General features: G+C 50.0%; 4 protein-coding genes and 3 non-coding genes across 7 annotated transcripts; 6 read left to right on the top strand and 1 right to left on the bottom strand.

Moving 5' to 3' along the window:
* Window positions 1-99: 99 nt before the first annotated feature.
* On the top strand, window positions 100-872 carry Pdw03_0929 (Mitochondrial inner membrane translocase subunit Tim17/Tim22/Tim23/peroxisomal protein PMP24; the record flags this gene model as incomplete). The annotated part of the gene is made up of 4 exons (XM_014679175.1): window positions 100-283; window positions 344-463; window positions 529-723; window positions 778-872. 4 exons carry the CDS (start codon window positions 100-102, stop codon window positions 870-872), a joined length of 594 nt encoding a protein of 197 aa, XP_014534661.1.
* Window positions 873-1,688: 816 nt separating this feature from the next.
* Pdw03_tRNA131 lies at window positions 1,689-1,768 on the bottom strand. The gene has a single exon. It is a non-coding gene; the product is annotated as a tRNA-Val (tRNA).
* Window positions 1,769-1,950: 182 nt separating this feature from the next.
* Window positions 1,951-2,030, top strand: Pdw03_tRNA141. The gene has a single exon. It is a non-coding gene; the product is annotated as a tRNA-Val (tRNA).
* A 308-nt stretch (window positions 2,031-2,338) lies between these two features.
* Window positions 2,339-2,418, top strand: Pdw03_tRNA142. The gene has a single exon. It is a non-coding gene; the product is annotated as a tRNA-Val (tRNA).
* Window positions 2,419-4,355: 1,937 nt separating this feature from the next.
* Pdw03_0928 (Pleckstrin homology-type) lies at window positions 4,356-6,996 on the top strand (the record flags this gene model as incomplete). The annotated part of the gene is made up of 4 exons (XM_014679174.1): window positions 4,356-4,881; window positions 4,941-5,428; window positions 5,484-5,821; window positions 5,874-6,996. The coding sequence occupies 4 exons, from the start codon at window positions 4,356-4,358 to the stop codon at window positions 6,994-6,996; spliced, it is 2,475 nt and encodes an 824-aa protein (XP_014534660.1).
* Window positions 6,997-7,975: 979 nt separating this feature from the next.
* On the top strand, window positions 7,976-10,836 carry Pdw03_0927 (Nucleotide-binding, alpha-beta plait; the record flags this gene model as incomplete). Its single annotated transcript, XM_014679173.2, has 11 exons — window positions 7,976-7,979; window positions 8,246-8,268; window positions 8,796-9,156; window positions 9,237-9,289; window positions 9,391-9,398; window positions 9,455-9,548; window positions 9,615-9,755; window positions 9,831-9,882; window positions 9,970-10,427; window positions 10,488-10,641; window positions 10,700-10,836. 11 exons carry the CDS (start codon window positions 7,976-7,978, stop codon window positions 10,834-10,836), a joined length of 1,485 nt encoding a protein of 494 aa, XP_014534659.2.
* A 935-nt stretch (window positions 10,837-11,771) lies between these two features.
* Window positions 11,772-12,727, top strand: Pdw03_0926 (Ubiquinone biosynthesis protein COQ9; the record flags this gene model as incomplete). The annotated part of the gene is made up of 2 exons (XM_014679172.1): window positions 11,772-12,305; window positions 12,395-12,727. 2 exons carry the CDS (start codon window positions 11,772-11,774, stop codon window positions 12,725-12,727), a joined length of 867 nt encoding a protein of 288 aa, XP_014534658.1.
* Window positions 12,728-13,035: the final 308 nt, after the last annotated feature.

Raw genomic sequence — 13,035 nt, 5'->3', positions numbered from 1 at the left:
GCGGTGGCGGTCAGAAATGGCAGAAAGCCGACTCCAAAATCCCAACGCCAACTACATCCAATGCCGGAAGCAGTCCATCCCTGCTATCACACACACATCATGGCGCACCACGATGAAGACCACAGCTACCACCCCAAGGATGCCATTTCGGCAGCCATAAAGGCCACCGCACTCACCGGAACTGTCGGTCTCTTCGCAGCCGCAGTGCAGAACACGCTCACCAAGCAGAACGTCGGAACTCTGGGCGTCTTCGTCCGTGGCGGTGGCATCATTACCACCTTTGGTATGAGCTTCTTTACATCTACATTAATAGATTCCAATTGCTAAACTAGACAAATTACAGCGGCCATGGGTGGTACCTATGAGTTCATCAAGACCGCTTCCGCTAACTTGCGCGAGAAGGAGGACTCCTACAACGTCGCTCTGGGTGGCTTCTTCTCAGGTGCCATTCTTGGTCTCCGAGGTGAGTTTTGAATTGAATGGAGTCTGCGATTATGCATTAGGAGCTAACAATTCGGTGTACCTCAGTTCGCACACTCCCCGCTGTGCTCGGATACGGTATCGCCCTGTCGTCCGCTATGGCCGGCTTTGAGTACACCGGTGGCACCCTGTTTGGATATAAGCGGGATGCATCTGTGGACGAGTTCGACCGCCGGACAGCGCTGCGCAAGGCATTCCAGACTCCCGGAGAGCAGACTATCTCGGAAGTGGGTGAAGGACGTGGTATGTGCCTTTTATCTGGGCGGCGGTATTGTCTACCGTTACTAATTTCACTAGGTATCTACGGCCCTGGCTACGAAGAGAGACGCCGGCAGCGTATCAAGGAGGCTTACGGCATTGAGGTTCCCACATCCCCAGTTCCTGCATCATAAGCCTGCATTCCTCTCAATCCGCCCTTCCCCGTTGCTTTGTGTAAATTTACCCCCCTATCCCCGTATCACGCTGTCTATCGCATGGACACACCCATCCGATTTGAGTTCTTTGAGTCTCCAGGAAATTCAAAACCATACACATTTCGAGTTTGAACCAACATAGGATTGTGCCCTAGGTACAACAACTAGGCTGTGGATACCGACCTGATAGTCCAGGGCACTCTATCTAATATAGCCTACAAGACCCAAAGAATCATCGCATGGAACTCAACATCAAATAATCTTGAAGTGGGTATGTGCCACCTTGGTGTTCATCAACAGTACTCCAAGATGAGGATTTCCCCGGACCACCCGGAAGCCAATGAGAGCGCATGTATTTCAAAACGAGTGGAATGCTTCGAGATGCTTTCCAGAGCAGCATATAATCACGATGAGTCCCGGATCATTTTGTGTAAAATAAGTTACAGTAACACTGTCATCTCGAGAAGCGTTCGGTTCCCAAAGCCTAGCCTTGAACTAGCCCCCTCCCGACGCCCTGAGCAACCATGAACGCTCACCCCTAATGCTCTAGCTGTCCACGTCAGCCCCTCGCTCTTACGATAAACGCTTGCTCTACAGCCGTTCCTAGGAACTATAGAAAAGAAATGACCTGGTCTCATATTGCTTCTACTTTCTAGCGCTTATTCTCGAGGCTCATCGCCTGACGAGCATGATTCGCCAATCTGCATGGAAAAAAGAATTTGCCATGAACTCACACTCTGCTGATGTTGCTTCTTTCACAATGATGCATCACTAGCTTGATGGCTCAAAAAATTTTAGTCGCGCCCGGGATCGAACCGGGAACCTTCTCGGACCTTGATGTGAGCGAGACGCCATGACCATTAGGCCACGCGACTTTAGACGATGATTTGGGGCAAGATTGTTTCTATGACCCAAAGGTGTCTTTTCAAACCTTGTTTTATTCATCAGGAGCAAACTGACATTTTTTTACCTTGTAGAAACAGATGGGAATTTTATCAAGTGACCTATATGCGTGACAAGAATATGTAGGGCACCCTGTGAAGGATGATTAACAACAAGTCGCGTGGCCTAATGGTCATGGCGTCTCGCTCACATCAAGGTCCGAGAAGGTTCCCGGTTCGATCCCGGGCGCGACTAATATTTTTTGAGCCATCAAGCTAGTTACTGCACTGCAATGTACTTTATCTTTGCTCTACTTTTGTTGTACGAAAATCTACTAATTCGTAGAGACGGCTAATTATAGCATTTCGCATAAGCTCAACAGCCAACCGAGTGGCAATAGTACAATCTGCAAGTAGTCTATTCTTACCTGTACCTCTTCTACCCGAGTAGCCCACACGATGTAGTCCTCGATGAGATGTGTGACTGCACTGGCAATGCCAATTTTCTCTTGAAGTTGAAAGCGATTTTCAGGAACTTCTTCTCGATGTTACGGTTATTAATCAAGTCGCGTGGCCTAATGGTCATGGCGTCTCGCTCACAACAAGGTCCGAGAAGGTTCCCGGTTCGATCCCGGGCGCGACTATTCTTTTTTGACTTCGTTGCGTGCACAACGTGTTGTCTACCCCTAAGCCAACCAGCTAGTTAGTCGGCAGAGCTGCGATAAGCAATAGACTGTAAAAGACACACTCGTTAATCTATCAACCGAAATATCCAACGATGACTCATTCTGGCTGCTGCCAGATAATGCGCCGAGCAGATCCTCTGCTTATGTAACATTGGAAAGGCTCGTAAGAAGGAGCTTCAGATCGAGAATCCACCCATGGCATGGTTCACTATGATTTGGTGCAATATTAATGGGTCTTGCCAAATTAGATTTTTGGTGATGTACGAAGGGGATTCACTGCATTTTGATGTTGATGCTGCTTGGTGGGCAAGTGTACAAATCAGACCTTCCTAACCTACAAACCGGGAGCGAGTGACGAAGACGCAAAAATGTCTAGAGAATGAATGTCAAATTAATCCTAAATGCCTATGATGACCACCAAAGCAATTCTATCGGTCCCTAAAATCCATTCGGCGAGACTCAACTATGCAACACGGAAATCAAAGTCTGAACCCAAACCCAGTGTGGACCACATTGTTTCGAACGTAAGTCTTGGAATTAGCTTCTTGCAAATGTGGAAGCAAGTCCAGATTTAGGAATGAAGAGAACCCAATTCCCAGAATAGCTTCTCGGATGACTGTCAGGTCGATGCCCCAGTAAAGCTGTGTGATCTCAACTACGATTGTTCTCCGCAATACTTGTCGGAATTTTTACTGCGCGAAATATCTGGTTGGTTAAGATCAGTAGGGTATTTATCAAACGAAACGTTATTGTATCAGCAGCTCTGGCGAAGAACTCGACAAAAATACCAACAGTGTTGCGACAAGTCCAAGAGAACCCATCGAGATATCGCTCAATAAGATGGATATAGAACCTCCGGTACTCATTTAAGAATGATTTCCAAATGGAATCTCAGTGCCTCGGATTTAAAATGGCCGCCGGAATTGTTCCTCACGTCGGCACATGATGTCAATAGACGTCCATCAATCTTTCTTGGCGACCTCAATATCACGTGGAGCAGCTCGGACCTCTACTTACAGCAGCCGAGAGGGAAAGGGCAATGTGGTACGCACGAGCGGAACCAAACGAAGATGTAGTTCGAAAGAGCCGAGAAAAAAAAATTGTAATATGGTCAAGGACCAAATTCCCAGTGCCTTCTAGCTCCCCAGATACCGACGTCATGCACTGTTCATCACTGGATGATCAGGGGGGGGGGGAGTATACCTATCATTCCCCCTTTTATTCTTTTTACTCTGAGCCAACAGATCAAAATGGATTATGTTCACTAGAGGATGTAATAATCTTATTCTAGTTTTTGCTCCTTTTCACAACTTAGGGGAGTCCCTCAGCCACTTTCCCTACAGGCAACCATTTAAATTATAGGAGTCCCCTTTATGTTACTATGTATAGCGTGAACGAGAAGGAATAGAATACTTCAGACGGCTTTTTATTCCGATCCAGTACGTCAACCATGAATATAGAAGATAAACTAGAAGTCAGATGGATTTCCCCCTCTCTTTATCCCGGACATCCCGAAAACCCAGTTTCTTCCAAGGTCGTCACCATCTCGCATCTCGTAGACGTCATCGTAAGAAATTCCTTAACCTTCAGTTCCCTGCCCTATATTGAAGCCTCTGATCATTCTCCTTTTTTTTTCCCATACTGAGTGGGGCAATCTTATGCTTTTGTGCCTCCCCCGCATACAATTTGCTGCGTTCGCCAGGTAACCAAAAAAGACGCCACTTTAGATGAACTCTTGGAGCTATTATCCTTGAGTCTCGTCTTTTTCTCTTTCCTTTTTTTTTGAAAAAATTTTAATTTTTTTCTTTCCAACCTTCGTTTAAATTCCAATCTTTTACTTCAATACTTATTCTACGAAAGCCATATAAACCACAAATCCCACGTTTCTCGCAGATATGGCGATGGCCGCACGGCCACAGACGCCCTCACAGGACACATACATAATCCCGCAACCCAACGATTCGGGGGCTTTAAGTCGCGGGTACGGCCCGCGGTCTACTCTATCACGACCGAATTCCTTCGCCGGTATATCAGCATGCCACTACGGCTCCGGTGCCGTCGAGTCGTCGCGGGCCCCTCACAACCCCCGGTTTAAGGAGGACTTCGATACCGTCAGTCACCGCAACTCGGTGTTTGAGAGCCCTGCTGGCATGCAGCGGTCTGCCTCCACCATGTCCCACGTGCGCTCCACGATCCCTTCCCGTTCGAGCACCTTGCGGAAAAAAGCCTCGCTGAGCAATAAGGGGAGCCTGCGGCGCAATGGGAGTCGGAGAAGCCTGCGCGCGGGAAGTGTGCGGAGCCTGAGCTTGGGTGATCGCGAAAAGTATCACACCGATGGTTCGGACGATATCAACAGTGCTTTCGTGACTCCGATCCCTACCAACGGTAACCCGACCGAGGTGCTGGCGAATCGGTTTGGAGGTGGGCTTTACTCTGTCAATGCGCGGGTCATGAACATTCTACTAACTGTTATTGTTTAGCTTGGCGCAAGATCCTGAAGGACTTGATTATCTTTTTTAAAGAGGTCCAGAAATCATACGAAACTAGAGCGAAGCTGTTCCTGTCCGCTTCGAGTGTCGTCAGTAACCAGACCCTTCCACCGGGGTTGCTTCAATCGGGTGGCCTGGCCGATGCGACGGAGATCCTCCAAAACTTCCATCGACAGGGTTATACCGAGGCCAACAAAGCTGTCGAGGTAGAGATCGAGGTGATCAGCCAATTGACTGGTCTCCGCAGCGATCTCCAGAAGAAAACCAAGGAGATCAGGAGTCTTGCGGGTGATTTCAAGAACACCGTCGAGAAGGAGATCGACGGCACGCGCAGATCTGTACGGAACTTGCACGAGGCTCTTGGGCTTGTCGATGCCGATGCCTCTGCGATATCGGGCAAAGGTGATCCATTCATCCTGCGCTTGAATGTGGAGAAGCAGGTCGAGAAACAGATCGAGGAGGAGAACTACTTGCATCGAGTTTGTGCCGACTTCCCCCCCTGCACTAGTTGCTTATCTAATTTTGCTCCTATAGGCATTCTTGAACCTGGAGAACTCTGGTCGTGAACTGGAGGGGATTGTTGTGAGCGAGATCCAGAAAGCATACAATGCCTATGCTAGCATCCTTCGACGCGAAGCCAATGAAGCTCTTGACACCGCCGAGAAGCTCCAAGCGGGTCCAATATCCATGCCCCAGGATCACGAGTGGAACCAGTTTGTCGCTGGCACAGCAGAGCTCGTCGATCCTCGAGTTCCTCTCCGGGATGTGGAGAGCATCACCTATCCTGGCAAGGGCCATCCAGCAGCTGCCGAAGTCAGGGCTGGGATGTTGGAGCGCAAGAGCAAGTACCTCAAGAGTTATACTCCGGGCTGGTAAGTGCCCCTTTTCCCGCGCGGTATTAAGCCCATGTCTAATCAACTCAAGGTATGTTTTGTCGCCGACGCATCTCCACGAGTTCAAGTCGGCGGATCGTGTAGCATGGCAGACGCCCGTCATGTCGCTTTATCTGCCAGAGCAGAAACTCGGCTCCCACTCACAGGAAGACTCAAGCTCTCACAAATTCATGTTGAAGGGTCGACAGACTGGCACAATGCACCGAGGCCACTCATGGGTCTTCCGGGCCGAATCTCACGATACCATGATGTCCTGGTATACAGATATCGAGGGCTTGAGCAACATGACAGGAGAAGCACGAAACGCCTTCGTCCGTCAGCACGTCCGCAACGTGAGTAGCATGTTTGTGAACAACGAGGTATTGGAAGACGATGAAGCCGATCGCACTCCATACTCCGCGGGATCCGCGGTCATGACTCAAGACCGACCCGTATCCTCTCGCCAAGCTGGAGGTGTGTTTCCCAGCGACGTCCAGCTTGACCGGAATCTCCAGGCTCCCTTGTCACCTTCCAGCGAGGACAGCTCCGCCGGCAGAGACACGCTAGGGGCTGCTGGATCGTACCCTGATGGGTCCAGTGCATTTGATGAAAGCTTACGATCAGTGGGTAGCCGCGACGTAGACAACTCCTACCAAAGCTACCGGTCCAATGAGGGGATCAATGAAAGTTCTCTCCCCAAAGGTACCCCACACAATAGCTACTATGGCAACTGGATCGGACCGTCCGTGGTAGTGGCGAAGCAGAGGAAGAGGCAGAGCCAGCAGTTGGAACCCTCGAACCCGGATGACCGCGAGATCCGATCTGATGGAGACCAGGCTTCCCTTGCTGCCATTTCGGGTGTTGGTATGGCTGATCGTCGTGATCACTCAGCTCCTGCCCACATTGATCGTCGGGGTAGTGTCTCTACAGCGCCTACTAACACCAACGTGACTGAGTTTACAAACCATACCAATCCTACCTCGGTAGATGATCAGGAGCTTGAGCCCCCTAAGATCCAGACCCTTGGTCTTGACACTTCTCCTATCAATCAAGGTCCTGAATCAGACAGTGCAGCCAAGCTTCCACCCAACTTGATGCGTTCGAATACAGACAACAGTGTTACACTGGACATGAAGATGCCAGGTCGTTATCCTCACACCAATGTAGCAGCATAGGTCCCCCCACCCCATCCTCACCTCCACGTTTGCCTTATTTTTCCTTTTTTTTTTGAAACCCTATCTTTTCAATTTTTCCTAAATTTTCTGTACATGCACCACTCCTTGCCCCTCATGCAACTCGTCCTTGTCCGTTCAAGGCGTGTGTGATCCTCTCGTTGGGACAGTTTCCACGCAAGTCCCGTCTCTCCCACAGCATACCAGTCATGCTGCATCGGCGTTCGTTTTATCGGCAGGATGTGGCGCAGGGGCATTCTTCGCTTCCCAATTATTTGTTTCATGGATTGATTCTTGATTCCCAGTGCTGGGCACTAAGCACCCATTTCTTTCATTTTTCCGGGGGGAGGACTTCCTGTTCGAGGGGTTTTTTTTTTTAATTGAAGTCTGGTGCTCTTTTTAGAGAAAAAGATGCAAATGAACATGTCCCAGTTGAAAGTATTGTAGTATTTCCGACATTGTGCAGATCATGGCCATTTAGTAACTGAAATACGCTTTACAACCAGTCATGAGCTCTGGTTTGTACGGAAGTACATGTATGCTTGGTGCTGTTGAGATGCACGATAAGAGCGATAAGGCTAGTCTGTATGGTCAGGACCTACATAATGCACATCTAGTTGCAATCCATGAATCATAATTTAGGGTTATTGTATTCCATGGAGAATCAGAAAGGAAACATATGTCTACTTGTCGGTTGACAGCTTCATCTCTACTACCATTACAGCTACATCGATGTATACAAGAAGATCTCAGCGACACCCCGAGGCGGTGACGAGTTTTGCCCGAGTTGTCCAAGTACATATCGGAATTCTGTATTTTCTTCTCTCCATGATATTTCCCTCCCAAGAGTCTTTGATAGGATCCGGACTCCAAAGAACAACTCCTCTTTTTGTCCCTTCTTCCTCATCTACTCCTCCTCCCCTTCTCTACCTTTGTACCACATTCAACTTCTTACCTTCACGCTCCATCGAGCCCCGGAATCATGGGTAGGTTCTTCGTGTCCTCTTGAATACACTTTTCTTTTTCGTATCTTTGTATTACTCGTTTGTTACTCTCATCCGCCTGGTACACTCGAAGGTCCCCGGTCATTTCATGCCTTCGCCCAATCACCGTGTCTTGTTTCCCCCCCCCCAAATGATTGAACCTTGACGCCTGATCCTTTCATCTTCCCCCCGCTTCCTCTCATTTCCCTATTTCTTCCTATCTTTTGATTTTTTTTTGAGATTCTCCGCTGACAGCCTCATCCGCCCAGCCGACGTCTATCGACCATACCAAGTAAGTTTACCGATAACCCCCGTTTTCTTTTTTCCCCTTCCCATTTCCCGACGATTATACAAACTGTTCCAACGTTGCGCGTTGGTTTGAGGTCTATATCAATGATCGCAAAAGTGTGGTCAGTGCGGGGGTGGAAACCGCCATGTCTGTTCGATCAGAGATCTTCCAGATCTGGAGATCTGTGAACATGAAGTGGAAAGGGGAACCACTTTCCCATCGCATTGTTTGATTTCCCCCCCCAAAAAATTAAATGCAGATGTGTGCGCAAACAACGATTTGCCAGTGGCTCCAAGCTCCTACTCCGGAGGTCCTCAGTGCATCTGAGACAAACACCCCCTCAAAAGCTGATGGTCACCTGACCCACGCCGAGGACCCGGACCCCCCTCGGAGTTGCGCCTTCCACGGTAGCGACTGTCCTCTGAACACGTCTTTCGCTTCTTCTCATCTCCATTTCATCAAAATAAAAATATTGCCCCGCTTTCGCGATCGTCTTTCTTAACTACTTTTTCATGTCTGACCACATCCAGCGTGAGAGGTCTCGCTCGCCCCGTCGTCGTTCTTCTCGCAGTCCTCCTCGGCGTACCCGTCGTTCGTACTCCCCTCGCAGTCGTTCCCGCAGCCGTGGTGAGCGTGACGAATACCGCCGTCCCGAACGCCGTTCCCGATCCCCTTTGAGTGCATCCGGAGCAGCAACTGGACCCCCAGGCTCAGGCTCTCCTTTCGGTGGACGCAGTGGATACCCCCCCGCTCGATTTGAGGACCGCACCGTCGCCAAGGAGAATATGATGCAGACCGTTCGCGATTCGTCCCAGCAAGACCGCCGGGTCTATGTGGGCAACCTTTCGTATGATGTCAAGTGGCACCACCTTAAGGATTTTATGAGACAGGGTGAGCAGGGTTGCGCATTTGGAATGGTGATTTGCTGGACTGTTTGAAGCTGACCGGGGCTGTGATCTCGTGTTTTACAGCTGGAGAAGTTCTCTTTGCCGATGTTTTGCTTCTTCCTAATGGAATGTCGAAGGTGGGCGCTTACATGTAGAGGGGCTAGCTCCTTCTATTTCCCCCGATTTTCGTGGTTTGTGTAGGGTTGACGGGTGGACATTGGCTGTCCTGATATTGTAGGGATGCGGGTGAGTACTTTCTGATCTTTCTTGAAATTGAACGCTTTCACTGACAGGTCCTCCAGGATTGTGGAATATGCAACCAGGGACCAAGCACAAAACGCCGTGAATACGCTCAGCAACCAGAGCCTGATGGGTCGCCTTGTTTACGTTCGTGAGGCATGTCTCCGCAAAGTCTATGGTGTCGCTATTACGTGATTACACTGAACTAACCTCAGTCCGCAGGACCGTGAATCCGAGCCCCGCTTCGTTGGTGGTCCCCCACGCGGTGATTTCGGCCCCGGTGCCCGCGGTGGATTCGGAGGTGGTGGTTTCGGAGGACCCCCAGGTGCAGGTGGTGGTGGCCGCCAGATTTATGTCTCAAACGTTTGTTCCCTTCTTTTTTTTACTCCCCCCCCGTTACGCTAAGTTCTGGCAGGCCTTGTTGACCCTTAGGTATAGCTTCCTTTCAACGTTGGCTGGCAAGACTTGAAGGATCTGTTTCGTTCAGCTGGTAAGTGCATATCAAAAATCCCCTTGAACTGGGATCCCTACTTTTCAGCCTAGTATGAGGTGAATTGACCCAGACTCTGTATTACAGCCCAGCAGGGTGCCGTCATTCGTGCCGATGTGCACACCGACCCTACCGGACGTCCCAAGGGCTCTGGCATTGTTGCTTTCGAGTCTCCTGATGATGCGCGTAACGCCATTGCGCAGTTTAACGGATATGATTGGCAGGGTCGTCCTCTTGAAGTTCGTGAAGATCGTTTCGCTGGTGGTGGCCCTGGCTTCGGTGGTCGTGGTGGCTTTGGAGGTGGCTTTGGCGGTCGTGGCGGCTTTGGCGGTCCCATGGGCCGTGGAGGCTTTGGTGGTCGCGGAGGCTTTGGCGGCGGATTCTCTGGACGTGGCGGCTTCGGTGGTCCCCCTGGTGGCCACGGTGGTTTCCCCGGTGGATTTGAGCACGGCGGTGCTCCTCCTGTTCCCTCTGGACCCCCCAACCCTTTCACTGATTATGCCACTTCCAACGGCGAGAAGAGTGCTGTTATCTATGTTCGCAACGTAAGTTTTAGGATGTGCAATGACAAGCACATGGAATGTGGAATGCTAACTCGAACCCAGTTGCCCTGGTCTACTTGCAATGAGGACTTGATCGATCTGTTCTCCACTATCGGCAAAGTTGACCGCGCTGAAATCCAGTATGAGCCCAACGGCCGCTCCCGCGGTACTGGAGTTGTCCAGTTTGATACTCCTGACACTGCTGAAACCGCAATTGGTACGTTTTCGTTTGTATTGCATTGCCATTCCCACATACTAATGCCCTTCTCCCACAGCCAAGTTCTCTGGCTACCAGTACGGTGGTCGTCCTCTAGGTATCACCTTCGTGAAGTACATGAACGTTGCTTCGGGCTCCGAAGACATGGAAGGTCAAGAGTCGACCGTCGGTCTGACCCAGGACCAGATCATGTAAAGCACTTTCGTCCTTGTTTTACCTAGTCACTTTCATTGACAGGGGGGCGTCTGGCTATTTTCTTTTCGCAATTTCTTGATTCATGATTCCCTTATTCCCATTTCAGTTCTTTCGGGACTTCGTCCTTGCAAAATGGGTTTCGAGTGCCCCTTTGGGCTGATCAAATGCTTCTCAAATGGAATGTGCCTTTTATTCCAGTGCTTTGTTTTGTAGGTTTTGTAGTTCCTTTGTTGATCTGGAAACTCGTCGGTTAGTTTCCTGCGGTAGGGGGTGTTGTTCTATGTTGTAGGGGCTTGGACTTTCGTTTCCGGTAATTTTCTTGTCTCTCAAGGTTTGACGTCAAGTCGTTCAAATCGCCATCGCGTCCTCCGATCCATCTCGTTTGATCGATATTTTGCTCGGAACAGAAGAAGGATCTGGAAACTGCTCGGATTTTTTGGATTCTAGCGCTTTTATACGGAGAACAGAGCTACCGGTTTGTCTCTCCCCCGAGGTCCTCAGCTTGACAGAACAAACAGGTATAAATATGGCTTTCACGCTTTCACCGCTACTCTGGACACTACACTTGTATCTCTAGTGTAGGACCTACTACTATTACAAGCATGCTAGTAGGATTATCTGACCACATCCTACGTTGTTGTCTACATAAAAGTGTGGTCGAGTGAAGCTTGGAGAAGCTCATCTTTCGTATGTGTCCCATACTCTATTTTAGAGCTGCCTGTGGGCTTTGTACAACTATAAGCTCGATTCAAATTAACCTTAGAATCTATTCTATATAAACCGCAATCAAAACAGACGTAAATCAGGTATGATACCACCGAATCCATTCGGATCTTATACTACCCCCCAGCGCACAGACCAGCCTCCCAATCCATCTCCAACCATCACGTCTTCACACATACCTCTCCATTGGCTCCCCCAACCTCACCAAAACCATGGCCTACCTCGCCCGCGCTCTCCCGAAAAGGGTCGTCACCCCATCCCTAACTCAATCCATCCGCCAAACCCGAGCACTAAGCACACCAACCCTCCAATCCACACCAACAACCCGCACTCCCCGAACAAATCAAAGACACCCCCTCCCCCACCGAACCTACCACTCAGCCCTGCACGGCAGGCTCCCAGACCACTCCTACACAAACTCCCAAACAGCAATCCTAACCGCCGCACTCACCCACGTGCCCACGCACGGCTTCTCGGCCACAGCACTAACCCTCGGCGCGCGGGACGCCGGCTTCCTCGACGTCTCGGTGCAGCTACTCCCGCGTGGCGAATTCGACCTTGTACTCTTCTGGCTTGCTAGTCGACGGGGTCTGTTGCGTGGGAAGGTCGAGGAGGGCGGGTTATTCCGGCGCATTGCGGCGGAGAAGGGGAAGGATGTTCATGAGCTTGGTGTTGAGGAGAGGGTTAGAGGGTTGCTTTTGGAGAGGTTGAGAATGAATATCGAAGTTAAGGATGTTTGGCAGGATGTGAGTTGTCTGTTTCCCTCCCCCCCCCTCTCTTTTGAAAGGATCTAGATGCAGATGGAGATTTCCCATACTAATCCACGGTTTGATAGGCTCTCGCGCAGATGTCGCTTCTTGCTAATATCCCCCTCTCTCTTACGGAACTGCATGCCCTTGCGTCGGATATTCTTGCTTTGTCTGGTGATGACGCTGTCGATGCGACTTGGTACACGCGCCGTCTTGCGGTCTCGGCTATATATGCCAGTGCTGAGGTTGTTATGACCCGTGACTCGACGCCGGATCTTGTGGAGACGGCTGCGTTTGTGGAGCGCCGGTTTGAGGATCGGAAGGCGATTGCTGATAAGATTACTGGCATTGGACAGTGTGCTGGGTTTGGGTGGAATACCGCTATTGGGCTGGGGCGAAGCTGGGGGTTGAAGATTTGAGGTGATTTTCATCTTTCGCATCAATGGCCAGCTTCTAGTCGAGGTCGTCCAGGGAAGTTAACTGAAGCAAGTTTTGCTTGGTAGGAGATGGATTTGTACTTATATTCAAATTGGTTTATTATTGTAAACTACTCCAATCTTGTCAGCGAAAATACTCTATTATGTTGTTCTGGGATCCAGTCCTCGCTGGTGTCCTCACCAATATCCATGCCATGCAAAAATAACTAGAGACAGATCCTATCATGTCCCAATCTGCTCGCCCGAACAGCCACGCTTGATGCCAAAAAAATCTCAAAATGAGCCGAGGG

Source organism: Penicillium digitatum, chromosome 4 (assembly GCF_016767815.1).
Source record: "Penicillium digitatum chromosome 4, complete sequence".
Taxonomy (NCBI): Eukaryota; Fungi; Ascomycota; class Eurotiomycetes; order Eurotiales; family Aspergillaceae; genus Penicillium; species Penicillium digitatum.
The sequence above is the reverse complement of the archived record's forward strand: the minus strand, read 5'-3'. Positions and strand labels throughout refer to the sequence as shown.